Genomic DNA, 23,681 nt, shown 5'->3' with positions numbered 1-23,681 from the left:
CTCTAACGCCTGATGTTGTCCAGTTTGGTCCGCACTGACTGCTCAGAGAGTCCTCCTCTTCGTTCAATAAATCAGCTCGTTGAGTACCTTTATTCAGTCATACAATAACGTTTTGACAGTAGCCTATTGTTCCTTTAAGACAACTTTTACGATCCATTGAAATGCTCTGCAACGAATAGATTATAACACCAAGGCATTTTATAAAGGCTAAAATGATGCAATGGCCATGTGATGGGGGTTAATGTCAAGCGCCACGACGTCTCCACCTCTGCGTCTACGTGCCGGTCCACATGCGTCACTGGCCCTGCGTAAATCTGTTGACCATCGAGGACATATTTTGGCATTGTCATGGTTATATATTTTTGGGAGATTCTGACCATTAGTAGCCCACGTTTATCTTTTCCTCCGTTGAATGATCGTTCCCACCTCCAGCAGTGGGAACGTCGCTATACGCACAGTGGGTGTGTCGTCAGGATGTCCGTTATCCGGGGGCTGGGAACTCTTATAAAGCTGGGCCGCTATCCAGTGGGCTGGCAAAAAGTTACGCTGGACTTAAGAAAGCTTCCCGTTGTGTGATCGTAGCTGTTTTCAGGAAACCACCCAGTCTGTCCACCACTGGGTATCCCTGCTGAAGCCTGAAGAGATAGCATACAACATATCCCCAGGCCTCAAGGAGAACTGCTCCCATCACACTTTGATTTACCTTTCTGCGGACTCCGGGACTCCCCCAACATGAATCTAATGTTTCTATGTACAGGCCTACTATTCGGATGGTCCCACGGGGTGTTTGGAAAAGGTGAGTTTCATTCATTTGATTAATGGTCTCATCGATCACGGAGATGATCAATATTATGCGGGCCCGAGATAGGCCAAATGTTGGGTCACTTAAAATGGTTTAATATTTGTATCAGTATAGAACTATATCTTCCTATATTTGTGGACTAATTTTGATGAACGAAAATATTGTATTGGCTCTCATTAAAAAATGTATAGCCTATAGAACGTGACATCAATTAAAATTAACAATCCATTTCGCGAGACAATTTCTGACGACTGGTTCTTGTTCGATTAGTCGGTTAAATTCATTTTTTAAATGTTCAAAAGCCTTGATTTAGCTAATTAGGCTTTAATCATAGGCCTACATATTGCTTCGGCCTTTAAATCCCATAAAGTTTTGAACAGTGTTGCTGATGGGACTGATTTAGTTTCTTGTTGGCTGCTAGAAACCCGTTTGAAATGTGAGTGTGTGGTCTTGTGGCACACTCTCATGTTGTAGACTTCTATTATAAGCGAGTGTTGTCCGGCCGATAAGCTCCATCCTGCGGGGCCCCTGTTTTGATAACGCGGCCCCTGGGAGGGACCCCCGCGGCCCCAGTTCTGGCAGAGCGGGGTGTCTGCACTTGGCCCTGGTCTGATGGTCACCTATAAGCCCTTGTTTCCTGGAGTTGGGTTTCTGCGATGTCGTTTTCTAATAAAAATGATAGAGGAGGTCATGACTAAGTCCAGAACAGGAACCGAGGTTAATCGGGCTGATGGCTGAAACCGCGTCCCGGTGGAGACGCGGGAAATTCAGTTTTTTTTAGTGTGTTACATTGATTGCAATGTCGCTTTTTGTTATCTCTGCAAAAGACAAACAGTGGGTTATTTAAATATTGATGTCCCATTCGTTTTTAATCATAAAGCATTATTCTCATAAAAGTAACCATACACTTAAGGCGGGGTGAAAGTTTGGGTTAAGGAGGCCTATTGGTTTGCTCTGTTTTATTGAATAGGCTACAAATAAATGAATGAATCCGAAGAGATTTTAACACATTTATGAATGTAGAAAGAAAAAATGTCCCTCTCTCTAAATTGTCATTGAAATTATTATTTGATGCATAGGCTACTATTCGTTTGATATGTTGCTGTAAATCGCATTTGGGGTCATTCGTTACCATATTAATGGTTGTCTGATGATTTCAGTCTTATAGGCTAAGGCTACATGTTGAAATAAGTTGAATGGTCAGAATGTCAGGTCTGAGTTTCTCTTTTGAACTAAATTACAGTCGAACTGCAATATTGCATTAAAATGTTTTTTTTTAAGAAATATTAAGTAAAGCCACTCGAAATCAATTCAAATAGAAATTAATGGAAATAATCCGATAGGTTTTCATCTTTGTTCAAATATGGCTGTCTTTGCAAATTAATCACCTATTGTAATAACTAATTTAAAGGCGATCGCCAATCTTTGTTCGGTAATTTAAAAATAGCTAAAATATTAAACTTATCCAAATATATAATATTAAATAATATAATAAGTTATATGCTGTTTTATAATGCCGCAGCAAGCTTTTAAATAATGCAATGCTAGGCACATTAAACCTCAATAATAAAAAGATGCATAAACAACATTCGACATGTCCAGCTTGGTCAAAAATATTTCTACGATATCTGAGAACTGCATCAAACAGAAAGCAAGGAAAAATGGAACCAATCATGTGGGGCACATCCCTCAATGTGTGTGTGGGTTTGTGTGACACACACACATGCATGCCCAGACACACACACACACACATGCACAAACACACACATACACCAATTGTATCACTCCAGCACACTGTCGTGCGTGGGCTACCCCAAACACGCACGCACGCACACACACTCACGCACGTGCATGCACACACACACACATAGACAGTACACACACACACACCGGTAGCAGCCCAGCCACGGCTCACGCACGTGCGTCCCATCCCGAGCAGAGGGCAGGACTCCGCAGAGCATCATGTTGTGGTAGCGCCGGGACTCACCGCCGTCTTCTGCCCTGGAGTCGGAGCGGAAGGAAGGGCGTCCCGGGCCAGCCCCATCTCCCCTCCATGACCCTCCGCGCTGCCGCGCTCTACGTGATGAACAACAGACCTGCTTACGCATTTCCACACACAAGTGGTCAAGTGGGCCCTCGTCCGTCCATGTACCTTCCAGAGGGCCAGTAAGGGGCCCCACCCCTGGTGATCTGCACTGCGGCCCTGGTGTGTCCTGGACACCCATGTGGGGGGGGGGAGCTCGTTACAGACATACAGGTCCCAGCGGCCCCCGCCCTGGCCCCGCACGGCGCTGGGAGCCTCGTTCTGTTCTGTTCTTTGATGACTCAGAGGAGTCATCTGCCCTTTGTCATTTGTCACGCCATGAGAGGAAGTACTTGTGAATGTATTTTGGGCGGGGTTTTCCACCATGCCTGCTCTGTTCTAGTGAAATTGACAGAATAGAGAACTTGGTTCAATCAATGAAAGGGAACGCTACACGTTCAAACCGGCGTCGTGCCCCTGACACTCCTCTCACTCCGCTCCATCCCGTGTTCCCCTCTGTAGCTCCTGCAGATAAAGGGCCGAAGGGGAAGTTCAGCGTTCCCGTACTGGACGTCAAAGACGGTCAGCTGATCCTGCCAGCCAATCACACGCTGCGGCTGAACTGCAGGTGAGATGGATGACAATAATGATTGTCTGGATTGATTCACTGAGTGATTGATTGAACATAGATGCAAACATACCTATGTACGCAAGCTTGTTTCCCCCCCCCCCCCCCCCCCCCCCTCACCCACACATGAACACACATAACACAAACACACACAAACACACACACACAGACACATGCACACTTCCCTGCAAGATGACACAACATAATTCCAGGTTCACACGGTATATTGGAAAAACTGTTATAAACAGACAAATAAATAGTATCCATCTGCTCAAATATGGGCAAGCAGGGACATTTTATCAACAGACAATTTACTGTACTATGAGTTGACATTTTGGTTATGAAATAATAAAACCGCTTAGAACTGAATAGAGATATCTGAATACATGTCATTTCCAAATAGATGGACATAGTTTGATTAAAAATAAACAACAATAATAATAATAATAATAATGGATTGAATTTATATAGCGCTTTTCTAGACACTCAAAGACGCTTTTACAGTGAAGGGGGGACCTCACAAACCACCACCAGTATGTAGCACCCACTTGGGTGAGGTACAAGATAAAGATGTAAAGCTATTACAAGCCTGTAAGCCTACACGTAACGCTACAAAAGACTCGATGCTTACGCTGTGAATCTGCCCAAATATCTCCAAACAAACCACCAAACATCCACCTCCCTGCGTTCACATCCCATTGACCCCTGACCTCTGAGAACATTGGGCATTGGGATGCTAGGTATGATGTTGGTAGTAATGTTTTTTGGTCATTGTCTAGCTATTAATCCTGAAACGATTTGTCATTGTCGGGAGGCATTATAGCGTTTCTCATGCGATACATGGCGAAACAAAGATTTGTTTATTTATTTATTGTAAGTTTGTAATTACATCTTACTACTATATAATAACAGGCCTGTCGGACAAGTTACTCTTCCACACTTGGTCAAATGCGCATGTGCCAAGCAGCCCGCAGCTCACAAACACACACACACACACACACACACACACACACACACACACACACACACACACACACACACACACACACACACACACACACAGACACACACACACACACAGCTGAGATGTTATGTCTATAGATGTTATGACTACACTTTTTTGCAAAACTTTTTTTTAACTCTTTACCATTTTTTTTTAAATGTTACCCACCCCCTTGAGCATCCCACACTGTCTTGCGATATTGATATCCCCCCTTCCCCATTCTGACTGTTTTAACGGTCCCGCCGTCGACAAACTCTCCCAGGTAAGACGTTGTTGATAGACTGTAGAAATTGCGGTAAAAGAAGTGAAGGGACAATTTCTTACGTCGCCAACGCAGGTTGGTTGTCAGGTTGTTTATTTGATAGATATTAATTTAGAAACCTCTAAATTCTAACGTTGTATCAACACATATCAACACACAAGTCGCATGATCTTAAAGAGACAGCGTCCCTATAACACAGAGCGAAAACATGTCAATAACACAGTATGGTGAATTATGTCTATAGAGTCCTAGAGACTACACTTTGTTAATATAATATAATATTTCTACCCTCCTTGAGTCTCCCGAAATGTCTTTACACTTTGTTGCTTCAACGAAAATGTTCTCTCCTCCTTGAGCCTCCCGAAATGTCTTCTGGTATTTTTTAGTTGTTTCATTTTTGTAATGTTTTGTGTGTGGCTATGCGTGACTGTTGTATGTGGAAACAACATATCCTGACATTTTTTCTCGGAAAATCTCCTGAATAATACTACCCTTGAGGAAGTATTTTCTCCGAAGTAAATGTTAATTACCTTATATGTGAATGAGGAATAGAAAGTCTGTATTTCTCACAACACTTCATTGGGCGTGTTGATGACGCTTCTGCATGTGAGAGAGTGGCCCCCTAAATGATAATCAGCCTGGTTCCTTTATTTACTGAATGGTTAAAAAATATTAAAATGTTGGCACTGCTTTTAAGAGTCATTCGTAGTGAACACTAAAAGATAGATCTTATCATAACCCTAAAAGTACACATCATACAATAAATTACAATACATAAATTCACAGCTGCATGCGTCTATATAAAAGGTTTTTATATTATTATAATTGACAGTTAGCTGAACATTATAGGGTCCCGTCCTTCCACTCCCTGTTATCTCAGTTAAATACAAATCAAATACATTGGTCCCAGTGTTTGTTATATGTGAAAAAATACACTCCTTTTCTCCTGTAATGCAGTCATTTTGCAACGGCTTTCTTCTTCGTCATTTCTTCTATTTATCTCTAACTCATGCCCCAATCTTTCATCGCTCGATGCATCAGATTTTGTGGAAGCAACGGAACATGATGCATCATTTTAGCAACATTTAAGATGATCGCGAGAGTTCTGCCCGTTCTGACTCCATTTTGTCTGTGGTCAAACCAAAACAAGATATAGTGACAAAGGCCGCACTTATCCCGCCTCTTGCGAACTTAGACCCTACATATCCTGCCCCTGGCCAGCCCACCCCCCTAAACTCCCTCTTGATTCTACTGATGTCTTAACGACATCGATGTCCTCATATAAAGCATCAAGAGTGAATCACCCTCAGGGTCGAATCCCCTGATACACAAATGCAACAAAAATGCAGAGGACTTGTGTGAAAACGGCTTATAAGTAGAAAACGATTATGCATATGGAGCATATGGAACATATGGAGAAAATGATTACGCTTGCTTCATTAAGTAATAGGTGAACCAAAATGTTATACATTGTAACATCATAGGCATAATGTTATTATATCATGCACCTGGAACAACCTCCATCACGGTGCTCTGATGACCTGATGACCCTGTGTCCCAGGGGCCGCGGGGAGCTGGCGTGGCTCCTCCCCGAGGGGGCGCAGGGGCGCGTGCGGCTGGAGGCGTCGCGCTGCGGGCGGACGGGCCAGCACCACTGCAGCCGCCTGACGCTGAGCCCCGCCCTGCTGCAGGACACCGGCGCCTACCGCTGCCGCTACCGCAACCGCACCCGCCGCCACAGCACCATCTACGTCTACGTCACAGGTGAGGGCCTCCCGCCGCGGCCACGGCACGGCGGCGTGGTGTCACCACGTCACCGTGTCGCCGTGTCACAGTGTGCAACGCCGTGGTCATTCAGTTTGTGATGTTGTGATGTTTAATGTCGTGACGTGATGTTGCAACAAGTTAAGGTGTCATGAAATGAGGAAGGGATGTTGTGTTGACATGGTGAAGTGGTGATGTGACTGCATCATATGGTCATGACCCATTAATGATGGTGGATTGGGATGAGACAACATGATGGTTGATGAGACAACATGATGGTTGATGAGACCACATGATGGTGGATGGAGATGAGACCATATGGTGTGGCAGTAGCTCAGGAGGTAGAGCGGGTTGACTGGTAACCAGAAGGATGCTAGTTCCATCCCCGGCTCCTCCTAGCTGAGTGTTGAGGTGTCCCTGAGCCAGACGCCTGCCCCTGACTGCTGCTGGCGAGCTGGCTGTCGCCCTGCGTGGTTGACTCTGTCAGCGTGTGAATATCTATATAAATGGTTGGAAGTCGCTTTGGATAAAAGCGTCAGCAAAACCCCCTAAATGCAAATGTAATTCTGGATGGGGATGAGACCTCATGATGGTGGATGAGAACAAATTATGGTGGATGAGGATGAGACCTCATGATGGTGGATGAGACCTCATGATGGAGGATGAGGATGAGACCTCATGATGGTGGATGAGGATGAGACCTCATGATGGTGGATGAGTATGAGACCTCATGATGGTGGATGAGACCTCATGATGGTGGATGAGGATGAGACCTCATGATGGTGGATGAGACCTCATGATGGTGGATGAGACCTCATGATGATGGTGGATGAGAATGAGACCTCATGATGGTGGATGAGACCTCATGATGGTGGATGAGGATGAGACCTCATGATGGTGGATGAGACCTCATGATGGTGGATGAGACCACATGATGGTGGATGAGACCACATGATGGTGGATGAGACCACATGATGGTGGATGAGACCTCATGATGGTGGATGAGACCACATGATGGTGGATGAGGATGATACCTCATGGTGTTGGATGGGAATGAGACCACATTCTTTCCAATTTCCTCCCTTCTTTCTCTTTTTCCCTTGCAGTCACTTTTACATGTACAATTCTACTTGGAATATAAAACACATATTGAATTGAAAATATTGAAATGTACATCCCCCCCCCCACCCCCTCTCTCTGTCTCTCCCCTCATTGTTTACATCCCCTGGCTCCAACAGGATGTCGTGGGCGCTAAATACAGACCAATGCCAGGCAACCAATCATATCTTTAGGCTGTTTGTCTCCACAGCACATCCTTTTAGATGTCTCTGGCACAGTTTCACCTGCCACACCTCCGACCCCCCCCCCCCCCCTCCATCTCCCTCAAAGTCTTTTCTGGGCCCAGCCCTCCCCTTGATTCTATATTTAAAGCTGTGTTCTCCGCTGTACTGGTGAGCGGGCTCCTCCTGGCCAGGAATAGCCCCTGCTGAAAGCCTGAGGTCCCGGGCCGGCCTGTTTCCCAGGGCACGGGGCTTATCTGCTCCCCCCAGCGCTGCCTCCAGCATCCTGTCCTGGGGGAGGGGGTGCAGGGAGCTGGTGGGCCGGTGGTGGTGGTGGTGGGGGCCCCCAAAGAAGGGAATAATGGGTGGAGTTGGGGTGGGTGGTGGGGGGGGGGTCAAGGTTGCCTCTCTAAAAGGTGAGGGTTTAAGTGTTTGTGCAAGTATGTGCATGCATGTGTGTTTGTTTGTGTGCATTTGTGTGTGTGTGTGTGTGTGTGTGGTATGTGTGTGTGTGCATGTGTGTGTGTGTGTGTGTGTGTGTGTGTGTGTGTGTGTGTGTGTGTGTGTGTGTGTGTGTGTGTGTGTGTGTGTGTGTGTGTGTGTGTGTGTGTGTGTGTGTGCGTGTGTGTGTGTGTAGAGCTGGAATAGGGAGGATGCTTTGGAGGCTGGTTGTCTGGCCGGCAGGCGAGGCAGAGCTGGGGGGGTGGTGGTGTGGTGTGCTGTGGTGGTGTGCTGTGGTGGTGTGTGGTGGTGGTGTGGGGGTGGTGTGTGCCGGTGTGGTGGTGTGGTGTGCTGTGGGGGTGTGTGTTGATGTGAGGCAGTGTGCTGTAGTAGTGTGTGGTGGTTTGTTGTGGTGTGCCGTGGTAGTGCGTTGGTGTGGTGGTGTGTGGTGGTGTGCTGTAGTAGTGTGTGGTGGTGTATTGTGGTGGTGTGTGTTGTTGTGTGTGGTGGTTTGTTGTGGTGTGCTGTGGTAGTGTGTGGTGGTTTGTTGTGGTGTGCTGTGGTAGTGTGTGGTGGTTTGTTTGGTGTGCTGTGGTAGTGTGTGGTGGTGTAGTGTGGTGGTGTGTCTTGTTGTGTGTGGTGGTTTGTTGTGGTGTGCTGTGGTAGTGTGTGGTGGTGTAGTGTGGTGGTGTGTGTTGTTATGTGCTGTGCTGTCGGTGTCTCCTCCTGTCTGGTCGGTTCTGGTCTGGACCGGGCCCCTGCTCCTGCCCGGGGGCCGGCCCTGGCGGCCAGGATCACAGTGCAGGCTACTGTTTGGTCAACAGGGCCCCGGGGAGAGATAAATCGCTCGGGTCAGCGTGTCCATTAAACTGCAGGCCTGCAACCCCCCCCCCCCCCCCCCCAGTCTTCCATGAGGAATCAAAGCGAGGGGAGGAAGCCGTTGTCCACTGGTCCTTGGGGTACTTTTGTTTGAATGTTCAGAGATTGAGCTTTCCTTGAACAACACAAAAGAGAGAGAGAGCCACGCGGCCCTGTGGCCCGCAGGGCTGACAGCTCAGAGGGCAGCACGGGCCTAGAGAGAGGGCTGGTGTTAGGCCTCCGCAAGCACAGCAACGCAGCACTCACTCTCCCCTCGGGGTCCTCAGGACTGCCTCCCAAAGACCTGCTGGAGGTTTACACTCCTTTATAGTCCACAATAATGCTTGTGTGTGTATCTGTGTGAGAGTGAGATGGACAGCGGTAGTGTGTGTGTGTGTGTGTGTGTGTGTGTGTGTGTGTGTGTGTGTGTGTGTGTGTGTGTGTGTGTGTGTGTGTGTGTGTGTGTGTGTGTGTGTGTGTGTGTGTGTGTGTGTGTGTGTGTGTGTGTGTGTGTGTGAGATACAATCAAAGCATAATTGTGCGTGACCACACAAGTGCCAGGTGACCAAGTTGAAACCAACACCAGAGTGCAGAGCTGCTCTGTGAACCTCAACCCCCCCCCCCTCGGACCACCGCTCGTCCTCATTGTGTGTTCATGTCGTGGCTGTGGGTCCTTGTTGGTGCCTGACCGCCGTGCTCTGGTTTCAGATAGCCGGCAGCCATTTGTAAAAGGCCTGGGCGGCCCGGACGTGCTCTTCATGACGGTGGGCCGGCCCCTGCTCATCCCCTGTCGTGTCACCCACCCCAACGTCACCGTGTCTTTAGCCAAGGTAAGCCACCGCTCCGAGCCCCGCCACAGATCCCACCGCCGCAGTAGCGCAGGAAGCCATCCCCCTTGACTTCCTGTTCCTGGGGGTCCCTCACCCTCTCCACTCCCTCCTCTGTGTGTGTTCTTATTTCCTCCTCACTCCGTCTGAAGGCTCCCTGCAAGCCGCTGGCTCCTCCATCAGGGGCCAGCCAGCAGCCCCCCCACTCTGGGCCCTCATTGAGGGGGCTCTTATCTCTGCTGCTTGGGGCATGTTGTGCGGATACGTGTGAAAGTGTGTGCGGATGTGTGCGTTTAAGTGTTTGTGCTCCTGTGTTGAGTGAGAGGGCTGCTGGGCGATCAAGTGGAGTGGTCTGCATGTGAATCTGTGTGTGTTTGTCTGTGTGTGTGTGTGTGTGTGTGTGTGTGTGTGTGTGTGTGTGTTTGTGTGTGTGTGTGTGTGTGTGTGTGTGTGTGTGTGTGTGTGTGTGCATGTGTGTGTGTGTGTGTGTGTGTGTCTGTGTGTGTGTGTTGTTGACGTCCTTACCAGAACTGAACCGGCCGTATGTCAAAGATGTTCTTATTCGTTGTTGTTTTTACCACTCGTCTTTCCCCAAACGAGCGGCGCCTCGATGTCCGGTTGGCACCGGTTCTGCCCCCGGAGCCAGAACACACACACACACACCCACACACACACACACACACACACACACCCACACACACACACACACACACACACACACACTCACACACACACACACACACACACACACACACACACACACACACACAAACACATATAAACGCACACAGACACACAAGCAAACACGCACACACACACACACACACACACATTGTCACACATACCCACACACACACCCACACACACGCATATTCACACACACACACACACACACATACACAAACACACATTGTCACACGCACAATGTGCGTTTGCTCATGCACACACACACAGCCCTCAGGACCAGGGCATGCCAGGTTCCCTCTGATGCCTTCAACAGCTGCTTTTATATTCTGCTGGACTTGCCCGAGGTGGCGTCAGCACAATGACCGGGCCTCGCAAGGGCAGCTACTGTTGGCCCTGCCAGCCCACTTCAAACACACCGGCACGCGGCCTCTGCTCCTCACGCTGCCTTTTGTTGGCAGGCCCCGACCAGCATAGCTACTGCGTACCAAACCTCCCCAGGGGGAGAGACGACTCGTAGGACAAAGACCAGCGGACCTCCGGGGCAGATAGGAGGGACGCCGAGTGAAATGCCCGCCAATGCAAGGTCTGCAGAACCGCCATCCAGCCCCGCTGGGCAGATAGAAGCGCTTCACTCCGAGCGAAAGATCCTTCATGATAGCACCAACCTTAAATATCACTGTGTGTTCTGTCTGGATAGATATAAACAATATATTCAGCCGGCCCATGCCCAATATAGGAAGTATCTGGCCAAAAAGATGTTCCTTAAATTGTATTATATACATGAAGGATGCATTATTGTCTCCAGACGCCAGCACCTGATTGAGAGCCAACCCCATGCTGTTTGGCTAGAGGTCTGCTCCATTCATTAAGAATACAGGCCGTGTGCTAGCCCCCCCCCCCCACTGGGGCTGTCAGGATCCCACGCAGGAGTAGGCGGAGCTGGGGGACGGCCCCCGCGGCCATGACCTGCCGAAGCTCTGGTGGTCGCACGCTAAGGGCCCTCGGCCCTCGCACGCAGGGGGGGGGGGGGGGGGGGCGGCTGCACAGACCTTTGTTTTGGATGCAGTACATGCAGTGGCATTGACCAACACACACGCACGCACACACTTGACACACACGTCCCCATGCGCCACAGTGAGAACTCCCTGGCTCCGGCCGCTGTTTGGAGCACACCCACGCAGAGAGCCAAGAGTTCTAAAAATACCTCGTCCTCCTCCTCCTCCCCATCAGCAGCCCTCCTCCTCCTCTCCTCGGCCTGGGTCGTCGTCGTCGTCCCCCCCCCCCCCCCCCCGCCTGTCACACACGCCGGGAAGGGTTGCTTTCCTGGAAGGATTTTGCACTTGCGCCTGGATCTTCCTTCCATCTGACCCCTTCACACTTGGAAACAATACCCAGAGTGCCGGGCGGCCGTGGAAGTGACACGGCGCTCGGGGGAGAGAGGGAGGGAGACACAGGGAGGGAGGGGCTGTGGTGATGGTGGTGACCTGGGGGATCCAGTCAAAGTGTCTCTATCCTGTGCTAACAGGATGCCAGGAGATAGGAAGGGGTTGTGTTTCTCATATCCTGACTACTCTTGTGGTTCCCTCCTCCACCTCGTCCTCTCAACCCTCCTCCGCCTCCCTCTCCTCCACCTCCCTCGCCTCCTCCTTCCTTTCTCCACCTTCTCCCTCTTCTTCTCCTCCCTCTTCTTCTCCTCCCTCTTCTTCTCCTCCCTCTCCTCCGCCACCCTCTCATCCTCCCCCTCCTTCAGCCTCTCTCTCCTCCTCCTCCTCCCCCTCCTCCTCCCTCTCCTCCTCCCTCTCCTCCTCCCCCTCCTCCTCCCTCTCCTCCTCCCTCTCCTCCCCCTCCCTCTCCTTCAGCCTCTCTCTCCTCCTCCCTCTCCTCCTCCCTCTCCTCCTCCTCCCCCTCCTCCTCCCTCACCTCCTCCCTCTCCTCCTCCTCCCCCTCCTCCTCCCTCTCCTCCTCCTCCCTCTCCTCCTCCTCCCCCTCCTCCTCCCTCTCCTCCTCCTCCCTCTCCTTCAGCCTCTCTCTCCTCCTCCTTCTCCTCCTCCTCCCTCTCCTCCTCCTCCCTCTCCTCCTCCTTCTCCTCCTCCCTCTCCTCCTCTCCTTGCTATCTTGGAGGAGGTGATCTCCTTGTTCTTTTTATTCCCACCATAGGTTGGTCCTTGCCTTGCATGTGAGGTTGTTCGAGGCTTTGGGGCCGTTCCTTTTGGGCAATCGAAGCTCTCTCTGACTCGAATTGTGATGTATAATGACTGTATAAATACTCCTGACTCCCCCACTTACCTTCTTGACCAATGCATGGGTCAACAAGGGAGGTGCTTCCTTGTTGGAGAGACCATTAATCCGCTTCCTGGCATCCTAGCTGCCCAGACCCTAAACCCTGCCAAACATTAACTTCTGTATGTTTACATCTTGGGAGTCGCACCTACTCTCTACCCTCTCCCTTACGCCACACTTTGCTCTTCAAACAGCAGCAGTGGAGGCTGACATCACAGACTGGCTGAGGTCATCCTCTCAGGCCGGACCAGGCACTGGCTCCCGCTTAGAACCAGGAGGGTGCACCCAGGGGTGCTGAGGAGGGTGTGTGTGTGTCAGTGGGGGCGGGGAAAGTACATCTACTGTACAGGCCCTGGACAGGAAGGGGGAGGAGCCTAGTGGCGTCTAGAAGGGTCACCTCACAGCCTTGCTCTGGGAGGGACGCTGTCAGCCGGTTCACACTGGAGCCTGGAGAGAATGTGTGTGTGTGTGTGTGTGTGTGTGTGTGTGTGTGTGTGTGTGTGTGTGTGTGTGTGTGTGTGTGTGTGTGTGTGTGTGTGTGTGTGTGTGTGTGTGTGTGTGTGTGTGTGTGTGTGTGTGTGTCGGTGTGTGTGTGTGTGTGTGTGTGTGTGTGTGTGTGTGTGTGTGTGTGTGTGTGTGTGTGTGTGTGTGTGTGTGTGGGTGTGTGTGTGTGTGTGTGTGTGTGTGTGTGTGTGTCTGTGTGTGTGTCTGTGTGTGTCTGTGTGTGTGTGTGTGTGTGTGTGTGTGTGTGTGTGTGTGTGCGTGTGCATACAGGGGTGGAGGGGTCCACCTGTTCCCTAGAGAGAGGGTGGGGACCTCCACTGTGTCAGAGAAACTCCAGTAAACATTTCCTTGAATCAGCCTCTTGAAAAACAACAAGGTTACACAAGCCTCCATTTCAAGGTAGTGAGGCGCTTATGAAGCAGCTCATTTACAATTGCTGACAATGATCTCACTCCCAGCCTGCCAATGCTCTCACTCACAGCCCTGCTAATGCTAATGCAGGTTGAGCTAACCTGCAATAGCATCCCGGTCAGATGGGAAACAGTGGGAAACTGATGAATCTGTATTTGAATCTGTACTTCATGCAGCCTGTGTTTCCACCTCCAGATTATGGTGCATTTCATTTTTTCTGATCTGTACACTAAAGTTGTTTTTTGTTTTCAGCTAAAATGTGTCATCAGCTTAAATTCCTGGACACAGTTTGTCTTTTCTTTTGTCTCTGAACCACAAGATTTCTTTTGTTTTCTGCCGCTAATATATTTTCCAATTTTGCCCGTTTTGTACCGCATACCAAAACTTAACTTTCAAAACATTGGAAGCTCTTTCCAGCTGACTGTGAATCCCGGGATGACAGAACAGATTTTGACTGAGCTGTTGTAATCTTCTCAGGCCAAAACCAGGAGAAACATTGTCTTCTGCTAGAACCAGGATTGAGAGAAGGTTTTTGTCTGTGTGTGTGTGTGTGTGTGTGTGCGTGTGTGCGTGTGTGCGTGTGTGCGTGTGTGCGTGTGTGTGTGTGTGTGTGCGTGGGTACTTTGAGGACGTAACAGATGAAGGTGACTTAATCTATCATAATGTCACTATTTTCCTCACTCCTTCATTGTTTTTCTGGTGTATCTGACCCGGACCACCAATGGTCCATAGATTTGGTGAGGGTGAACCCACTGATAGGTGTCCTTGATGTTTGTGACCTCCCTGCAGTACGGTGAGAAGAAGCAGGTGAGGCCCGACCAGACCAACATCCTGTGGAACAGCCGGCGGGGGTTCACCATCCGCCGGCCCAACTACTACTACATCGGCCTCTTCTACTGCCAGGCCCTGGTGGAAGGCGTGGCCCACTTATCCTACCGATACTTTATCTACAGACCAGGTGAGCCCCTCACACCCAGGGCTTTAGGATCCACCTACATCAAATCATTGACTCTTACATTTAGACGCTTTTATCCAAAGCGACTTACAGTAAGTACCTTTGTCAGAAGAAGGAGAAACAACAATATGTCGCTGTCGGTACAGTAAGGATGTTCATAGAAACAAGTGCAAGCATTTACAATCGCTAGGTTGACCCATTCCCCGTATACAGCAAAGATTGCTAGGATAAGAAGCTACGCAATGCTATTTTTAAGTGCCAGGACGTACAACCTACAACGTACAGTAAGTGCCATTAAGCATAAAAAGTATTTTCCTCTTGCCTTTATGGGTTTATTTTGTATCAGGGAAATCTTGTATGGTCTGATTTGTTAAATACTTTTTCGTTATGTTAAACAACCCAAAATCAAGTTTTTTTGTTTAACATAGTCATCTCTAGAATGTTATCACTGTTACTGGAATAAGTCCCAAATTTGTGGATAAACGGGGTTCGCCATTCTCCCAAAAACACTATGTGAACGTTTCCCTCTGCTGAAGGCAGGTGGCGGTCCCTTCGTGACGTCAGACCTCTACAGAGGTAGTCTGACGTCACAACCAAGGGGCACAGTGTGTGTCAGTCTGGGCGGTGTGTTTGTGGATGTGTGGAGCTCTGGTTGGGCGGTGTGTGTGGAGCTCTGTCTGGGCGGTGTGTGTGGAGCTCTGTCTGGGCGGTGTGTGTGGAGCTCTGTCTGGGCGGTGTGTGTGGATGTGTGGAGCTCCGTCTGAGCAGCAGTGTGTTTAATGGCCTCGTCCGAGTGAGCTTTAGGCTTCCCGGACACCTACAGTATAACGCTACGGTGTGTGGCACATTTCATATATAACTTTGCCTATTATAATGCTCATAAAAGTTAAACAACAATCAATAAGGAAAAGGTATCAGAAAGTTGTCGTGGGTCATAACCATGGGGATAACACGCCCCTCTCTTTCTTGAAACTCTTTTCACTCACAATTTGGTGACTGAAAACACATTGTGAGCAATGTGTTAAACTCCTTCTGAATCAGTGAGCTCACTGGCTCTTCAAAGACACATTTTAACTCCTCAAACGTCAACTGTTGGGGGATTTCCCCAAACACCTCTCCAATACTCTCCACCAAGGCCCTTTAAGGAAGTCAAGCACTAACCCTTTCCCTCCCTCTCCCTGGTTCCCCCGCCTGTCCAGTGTCCAACATCAAGGAGGCCTACCTGAACACCAGCGGCCCTGTGAAGGCCCTGAAGGGAGAGCGCTTCGTCCTGAACTGCACCGCCATCGGAGAGCTCAACACCAGGGTCAACATCACCTGGGAGTACCCGGGCATGGTGGGCACTAAATCCACTACTACACTACTACTTCTACACTACTACCACCGCTACCTCTACTACTACCAGTACCAATACTACCACTACTACTACAATCAACACTACTACTACCACCACTACTACTACTAATACCACCACTACTACTACTACTACTACCACTACTACTACTACTACTACTACTACCACCACCATTACTACTACTACCACTTCTACCACTACTACTATTATCACCACTACTACTACTATTACTACTACTACTACTACTACCACCACTACTACTACCACAACTACTACTACTGCTACTACCACTACTACCATCACTATTACTACTACTACTATCACCACTACTACTACTATTACTACTACTACCACCACTACTACTACTACTGCTACTACTAGTACTACTGCTACTACTACTACTACTATTTTTACAACCACAAATACCACTACCACCACTACTACTACTACTACCACCACTACTACTACTACCACTACTACTACCACAACTAAAGCTACCACTAATACTACTACTACTACCGGTACTACTACCACTACCACCACTACTACTACTACTACCACCACTACTACTACTACCACTACTACTACCACTACTACTACCACAACTAAAGCTACCACTACCACTACTACTACTACTACTACCGGTACTACTACCACTACCACTACTTCTAGGGCTTTGGAAAACCTTTGATGGAAGAGGCTCTGATGCATTCACCGTTTGAGATTACGCTGAAGTTATCTGAAGTCCTCTCTAGATATTGGGAGCTGAAGACATGTCTCTAGCTAGCTCCTTCATTCATCCCCCCCCCCTCCTCTCCCTCCTCCTCCCAGAACAACAGCAGCAGCTCCATCAGGAAGCGCATCGTGAAGTACCAGGACTACGTGCTGTTCTACAGTCTGCTGACCCTGCCGCGGCTGAAGAGGTCCGACCGGGGGCGCTACACCTGCAGGGTCAGCAGCGGCACCAAGGCTAAGCGGCCCACCGTCAGCCTCATGGTCTACGGTGGGTGCTGGAGCAGACACACCAGCACACACACTGGGGTGGGGTGGGTGTATCTCTGTGTGTAGAGCCATGGTATTCTCTCCGTATACAGCATTGGTAAATGCTTGATTAATAGCATTATTTTTAGGAACAGGACACCTCTGCCTTTTACCTCTGACGTCCAAATCATTGCATTAAAAACAACAAACAACTATCAACTAGGTGTTAATTTGACAATGCAAAAAGATATGCTCATAGGACCGCAAAATATATATATATATTTTTAAACTGACGGAGTCAATAAAAAAAACACAATGTTATGGATGAAATCATATTTAATCCTTGTTTGAAGCTGTGGTTTTATGGGGGTAAACCACTCCGGCTTGTCCCGGTATTGTTTTATTCCTATAAGCCTCCAGGAGAACAGGATGCATTCTGGGTCTGATGACTAGGTGGAGGTTCCCAGTAACACTAATAATCCCAGCCAGAAGGTCAAGTCAGAGTAAATATTCACACTATTCAAACTAGGGACAAATTCAGAGAATGTACAGAGATAGTTGCTCTCCGCCATCATCAATCATCAAGTTTGATTTAAATCTAAATTAACCAGTTATGCTCTGCGTACATCTATGCTTCTAAGTCAGAATGATAATGATATGAGCAGCAGTCTGGTGGCCTGACTCAACCAGCCCTGTGTTGTTCCAGTGTGGAACACGTTGTTAAGAAGGAAGGGCTTCTTACATGTTGGCAGGATTAATGAAAACCTTCAGTTTCTTATGTCGTTAGTGGGGGCCATGACCCCCATCACACGTGGGGTCGAGTCCTAACAGACATGACCCCCATCACACCGTGGGGTCGAGTCCTAACAGACATGACCCCCATCACACCGTGGGGTCGAGTCCTAACAGACATGACCCCCATCACACGTGGGGTCGAGTCCGAACAGTTTTGTGGGTGCGGTCACAGGCTGGTCTGTACTGCATAGCTTCAGCTAGCTGAGGAGTACCATCCGTCCTCCTCAGATAAATACACCAAGAACAAACCAGACTAACACAGATTTATGCATACAATCAAATCGTTTTTTTGGATGTGCACCCTTCTAGATCGACCGTTCATCCGCCTGAAGGCCAGGAATGGCTCGGTCCTGCAGGCCAACGTCGGGCAGAAGTCCTATCGCCTCACCCCCAAACTCCGAGCCTTTCCCCCCCCTCAGTTCATATGGTAAGTCCTCCCCTCTGCCCCACTCCTGGGGGGCACTAGGACTCAGGTCTGAGCTGATCCAACAAATCAATCACAAGACCCTCCAGCTTAGTCCAACCAAAGAAACCAATGATTGATGGACCCCCAGCGTGATGAGCCGTGGGTCGGTTCAGGAACCATCCGATAAAAAACGTTGTTCTCCGTGGACAGGTTGAAGGACGGGATGGTCGCGGCCGAGCGCTGCTCCCGTTACCGTGTCAACCAGAGTTCCCTGGTGATCCGGGACGTGGCAGAGGAGGATGCTGGGGAATACACCCTTCTGGTGGGGAACCAGGAGCACGGCCTGTTCCGGAACCTCACACTCACACTAGTGGTGAACGGTAGGAACTGCGGCCCAGGAACTCACTACTGAGATCATTACCACGCCTATTATTTCATGGGTTATACGCACCTGGGACAGTGCAACCTTCTTATATTTGTGGGTCTGTGTGTGTGTGCGTGCGTGCGTGTGTGTGTGTGTGTGTGTGTGTGTGTGTGTGTGTGTGTGTGTGTGTGTGTGTGTGTGTGTGTGTGTGTGTGTGTGTGTGTGTGTGTGTGTGTGTGTGTGTGTGTGTGTGTGTGTGGTGTAGTGAGGCCTCAGATAGCAGAGAAGGCGGTGACATCACTGGACCCCGCCCCCGTCCCGCGCGGGAGCAGACAAGCCCTGCACTGTACGTCCAAGGGAGTCCCCTCGCCCCACGTCCAGTGGCAGTGGCACCCCTGCCCTGCGGACGGCCTGTAAGTGGACCCTCCATCTGTTTGATCACCTCCACCACATATCCTCCATCACCTCCACCTCATCACCTCCATCACATATCCTCCATCACCTCCACCTCATCACCTCCATCACATCAACTCCACCTCATCGCCTCATCACCTCCACCTCATCACCTCCACCTCATCACCTCCACCTCATCACCTCCGTCACATCACCTCATCACCTCCACCTCATCACCTCCACCTCATCACCTCCACCTCATCACCTCCACCTCATCACCTCCGTCACATCACCTCATCACCTCCACCTCATCACCTCCACCTCATCACCTCCACCTCATCACCTCCACCTCATCACCTCCACCTCATCACCTCCATCATATCACCTCCACCTCATCACCTCCACCTCATCACCTCCATCACATCACCTCCATCACATCACCTCCACCTCATCACCTCCATCACATCACCTCCACCTCATCACCTCCACCTCATCACCTCCACCTCATCACCTCCACCTCATCACCTCATCACCTCCACCTCATCACCTCATCACCTCCGCCTCATCACCTCCACCTCATCACCTCCACCTCATCACCTCCATCACATCACCTCCACCTCATCACCTCCACCTCATCACCTCCATCACATCACCTCCATCACATCACCTCCACCTCATCACCTCCATCACATCACCTCCACCTCATCACCTCCACCTCATCACCTCCACCTCATCACCTCCACCTCATCACCTCATCACCTTCACCTCATCACCTCCATCATATCACCTCCACCTCATCACCTCCACCTCATCACCTCCACCTCATCACCTCCACCTCATCACCTCCACCTCATCACCTCCATCACATCACCTCCACCTCATCAACTCCAACTATCATTTCTTTCTATTATTAATATTAAATGACAAAATGTGATGAAATAATATAATACGATCCAGAAAGGAGATCCGATTACTTTTGTTAACTGATCTAACTAAATACGCCAGAAAACACAATCATCCAAATACCATGCCTCAAACCTGTCCTTTTCAAAATAGTGTGTCAGTGTGCCTGTGCCTGGGTGTGTGTGTATGTGTGTGTGTGTGTGTGTGTGTGTGTGTGTGTGTGTGTGTGTGTGTGTGTGTGTGTGTGTGTGTGTGTGTGTGTGTGTGTGTGTGTGGATGTGTGTGTTTGTGTGAGTGTGAGTGTGTTTGTATGTGAGTGTGTCTGTGTGTTTGTGTGAGGTTATATTCAGACATGTTTTGTCTATTGCGGCAGGTCTTCAGACAGGGTTTCCTTTGTGCAAGAGAACAGATGCCTCGGGGGGCCTTTCATGTGTGCTCCTGGTTCAAATTGCTGCTTGTCGCTGAGTGTGTGTGCATCTTTGTGTGTGTGTCTGTTTGTTACACTGTGTTTGTGTTATTTTTTAATGTCTTTTGCATATTCTTCTTCTCCTTCCCTCCCACATTATTCCCTGTGTGCACACGCTGGCATGTGTGTGTGTGTGTGTGTGTGTGTGTGTGTGTGTGTGTGTGTGTGTGTGTGTGTGTGTGTGTGTGTGTGTGTGTGTGTGTGTGTGTGTGTGTGTGTGTGTGTGTGTGTGTGTGTGTGTGTGTGGACACGTGAGCCTGGTACATACACAGACACATTACACAGTGAAACTAGGACTTGAAAGGTCACAGAAAGAAAACAGACTTCAATAGAGGCCAGTTCCCGTGGTCCCCAAATCAAACGCTATGATTTAATGAATTTCCTGCCCAGGACACAGAGTGAGGGGCTGTTTATTATTGTGATTGCACACCGGAAACTCTGATGCCTTTTCTAATATATGACACAACACACCCAGGCAGAGACACAGGCTATTTTTAAAGTTCTCATGAGAAATGGTCATGCCTTAGGATAGACCTTTTAGTCTAACAGGTGTCTCTCTCATTCATGCTCGCTCTGTTTCTCCCTCTAACTGTCATCAATCACTTTATTCTCTCGCAAAGATGCGACTTTCTCTCCTGAGAAGACTCCATACATTCGTACATGATAGTATAATGCAATCCATAAGGCATGGTTAGACTACAACCACAGTTTTTGGTTTCGTCCACCCAGACAAAAAGCAGCTCCTCTCCCTGTGTCCACTGTCAGAGACGAAGGTTAGCTTAGCATGTAGCTTAGCTTGTTGTGCCACTTCATTCTTATACCCCTAAAGAGAGTGTTACCTTAAGGAGTGTGTAACCTTAAAGAGTGTAACCTTAAGCAGAGTGGCCTTAAGGAGTGTGTACCCTTAATGAGTGTAAGCCTAAGCAGAGTGACCTTAAGGAGTGTGTGAGCTCTAGAGTGACACCCGGCCTTGTTCTTCGTAGCCCGTCTGCGCGGCGGGCCTGACGCGGCCCCCAGGAGGAGCCCCCGGTGGACGGCCGGCCGGGCTGAGGGAGAGAGGGCCCCCGGGCCTGGCCCTGGGAACCGCCGCGCTCTTATCTTGGCGAGGCAGGAGGCGCGGCGGGCTTCCTGTGCGAAAATCAGAGCGCTTTTCCTCCCCTTGTTTGGCTTCCTCCCTCGACGCGAGACGCTTCCCAGCAGCGTGATTGTCCCTTCGTCTTCAAACGGGCCCACAGGCCACTTCCTCAAGGGCTTGATCTATTCTTGAGCCCTTCTCCACCCTCTACCCACCACCCCCCCCACCAGGACCCCACCCCACCAGCTCGCCATCCCCTCCCTCAGCACCCCCCCCCCCCCCCACATCAACCTGTGTGCAGACCCCCCCCCACCGCCTTAGGACCCTAGGGCTGCGGTCCTGCTCAGACCCTCGGACTCAGACTCTGTTGCATTGTGGGAGGTTACGGGTGGGGGGGGGGGGGGGGGGGGCGCTTGGACCACTGCTGGGCAGTCAAGACCAAGGAACACGGTGTGGAGACCCCCTGGGGGGCAAGAGCCACCGAGGGCATGGCAGGGGCCCACACACCATCAATACCACTGCAATATTTATTTATTACTTCCTTCAAATACCCACGACAACCCCCCCCCCCACTCCCCCCGCGGACCCCCCTCCCCCCACCGGAGCCCCCTCCCCCCACCGGACCCCCCTCCACTCCACCGGACCCCCCTTCCCACCACCGGACCCCCCTCTCCACCAAAGAACCCCCCCCCAGCTGACCCCCCTCGCCCCACGCCCCCCCCCTCCCCCACGCCCCCCATCCCCCAGCGCCCTCCCTCCCCCACGCCCCCCCCTCCCCCTGCGCCCTCCCTCCCCCACGTCCACCCTCCCCCTGCGCCCTCCCTTTCCGTCCTTAGAACCAGAGGAGAGCCCGTCCCTCTGGAGCTGCTCCCCCGTCCGTCCTAGAGTGGTACTTAACAGTGGGGTGCATGAACCAAAGCCTAACCCCCCTCCATATCATCACCACCCCCCCCCCCCCCCCCCCCCCCCCGGTCCCGATTCTGACACCCACTAGAAGCTGTGACTTGCCGTGCTTCTTTACTTCCCTGTTCAGACGTTTTGGCGGGAGAGTTCAGGTGTTGGACGCCCCTCTGACAGGCGAAGGGAGCGAGGACTAAATATATAAACACGTGGTGTGGGTTGGAAACACGGGGGGCTATAAGTTCTCTACTGACTGGAGGTCCGGACGTGGGCGCCTGCTATGCAGGAGGCATAGCCGGACCAAAGACTCTCTGTACCTACCGTCTGTGTGCTACGACCTGCCCGGTGTCCCCTGTCCCACGTCCCGTCCGTCTGTCCTCTGTTACCTGTCAATCCATGTCGTTATATCAACTATTTGTGTTTTATCTCTGGCTCAAAAACAACAACAATCAAAAGTGTATGATTTCTTACAAAACAAGAGTGTCACTATCTTATGGTGTTAATTGTGCTATGTGAGAGCAATTTCTGAACTGCCTGTGTGTGTATAGTATATAAGTGTGTGTGTGTTGTGTGTGTAAGTTGTGTGTGTGTGTGTGTGTGTGTGTGTGTGTGTGTGTGTGTGTGTGTGTGTGTGTGTGTGTGTGTGTGTGTGTGTGTGTGTGTTTGTGTGTGTGTGTGTGGTGTGTGTGTGTGTGTGTGTGTGTGTGTGTGTGTGTGTGTGTGTGTGTTTGTGTGCTCACGCGCTCGTATGTGTGTGTGTGTGTGTGTGTGTGTGTTTGTGGTGTGTGTGTGTGAGTGTGTGTGTGTGTGTGTGTGTGTGTGTGTGTGTGTGTGTGTGTGTGTGTGTGTGTGTGTGTGTGTGTGTGTGTGTGTGTGTGTGTGTTTGTGACCAGCAGATCAGTGTCCCTCTCTACGGGTCTTGCAATGTGATTAATTCCTTTGTATACAGATGTTCTGAGTAATATATGAGTCTAATATTTAATAATTTTATACAACTAACTTACATACGACAATATGACAATAATTGCAAAAAAACGTGTATGAAACTAAGACATATTGGGTGTTATAAGTGTTATATCATTTGTTTGTTTTTGTTGTGTACATTAAAACCGCTTACATGTGTGTGCGTGTGTTTCTGTGAGGGTTACCGTGGCGATGGCAGGGTGTTTTGGGATTGCTAGGCAAGGCTGGATAGGGACATATGTTGTGTATTTCAAGGCTACAGAGCAGGAAGAGGAGGTAGGAGACGGCCCAACTGATGTCACATTAAACCCACACACACACACACACACACACACACTGTGTATCTGTGGAATGTA

At 49.8% G+C, this 23,681-nt stretch overlaps 1 protein-coding gene across 2 annotated transcripts in view; it reads left to right on the top strand.

The window, feature by feature from the left end:
- Window positions 1-329: 329 nt before the first annotated feature.
- LOC115537470 (fms related receptor tyrosine kinase 1) overlaps window positions 330-23,681 on the top strand; it is a 28,310-nt gene continuing 4,958 nt past the window's right edge. The window contains exons 1-11 of one of the 2 annotated variants that reach the window (XM_030349428.1): window positions 333-796; window positions 3,348-3,453; window positions 6,280-6,482; window positions 9,770-9,891; window positions 14,560-14,728; window positions 15,925-16,061; window positions 16,911-17,082; window positions 18,165-18,282; window positions 18,472-18,641; window positions 18,891-19,038; window positions 21,371-22,078. In XM_030349428.1, the coding sequence (XP_030205288.1) occupies window positions 733-796; window positions 3,348-3,453; window positions 6,280-6,482; window positions 9,770-9,891; window positions 14,560-14,728; window positions 15,925-16,061; window positions 16,911-17,082; window positions 18,165-18,282; window positions 18,472-18,641; window positions 18,891-19,038; window positions 21,371-21,392 (1,431 nt within the window). In that variant the 5' untranslated portion in view covers window positions 333-732 and the 3' untranslated portion in view covers window positions 21,393-22,078. Of the gene's footprint in view, window positions 797-3,347; window positions 3,454-6,279; window positions 6,483-9,769; window positions 9,892-14,559; window positions 14,729-15,924; window positions 16,062-16,910; window positions 17,083-18,164; window positions 18,283-18,471; window positions 18,642-18,890; window positions 19,039-21,370; window positions 22,079-23,681 lie in introns of those variants that run through there. The other variant, XR_003974807.1, reaches the window with a different exon arrangement.

The sequence above is a fragment of the Gadus morhua genome, chromosome 23, assembly GCF_902167405.1.
Source record: "Gadus morhua chromosome 23, gadMor3.0, whole genome shotgun sequence".
Classification (NCBI taxonomy): domain Eukaryota; kingdom Metazoa; phylum Chordata; class Actinopteri; order Gadiformes; family Gadidae; genus Gadus; species Gadus morhua.
Note: the sequence above shows the minus strand (reverse complement) of the source record. Positions and strands in the feature narration are given on the sequence as shown.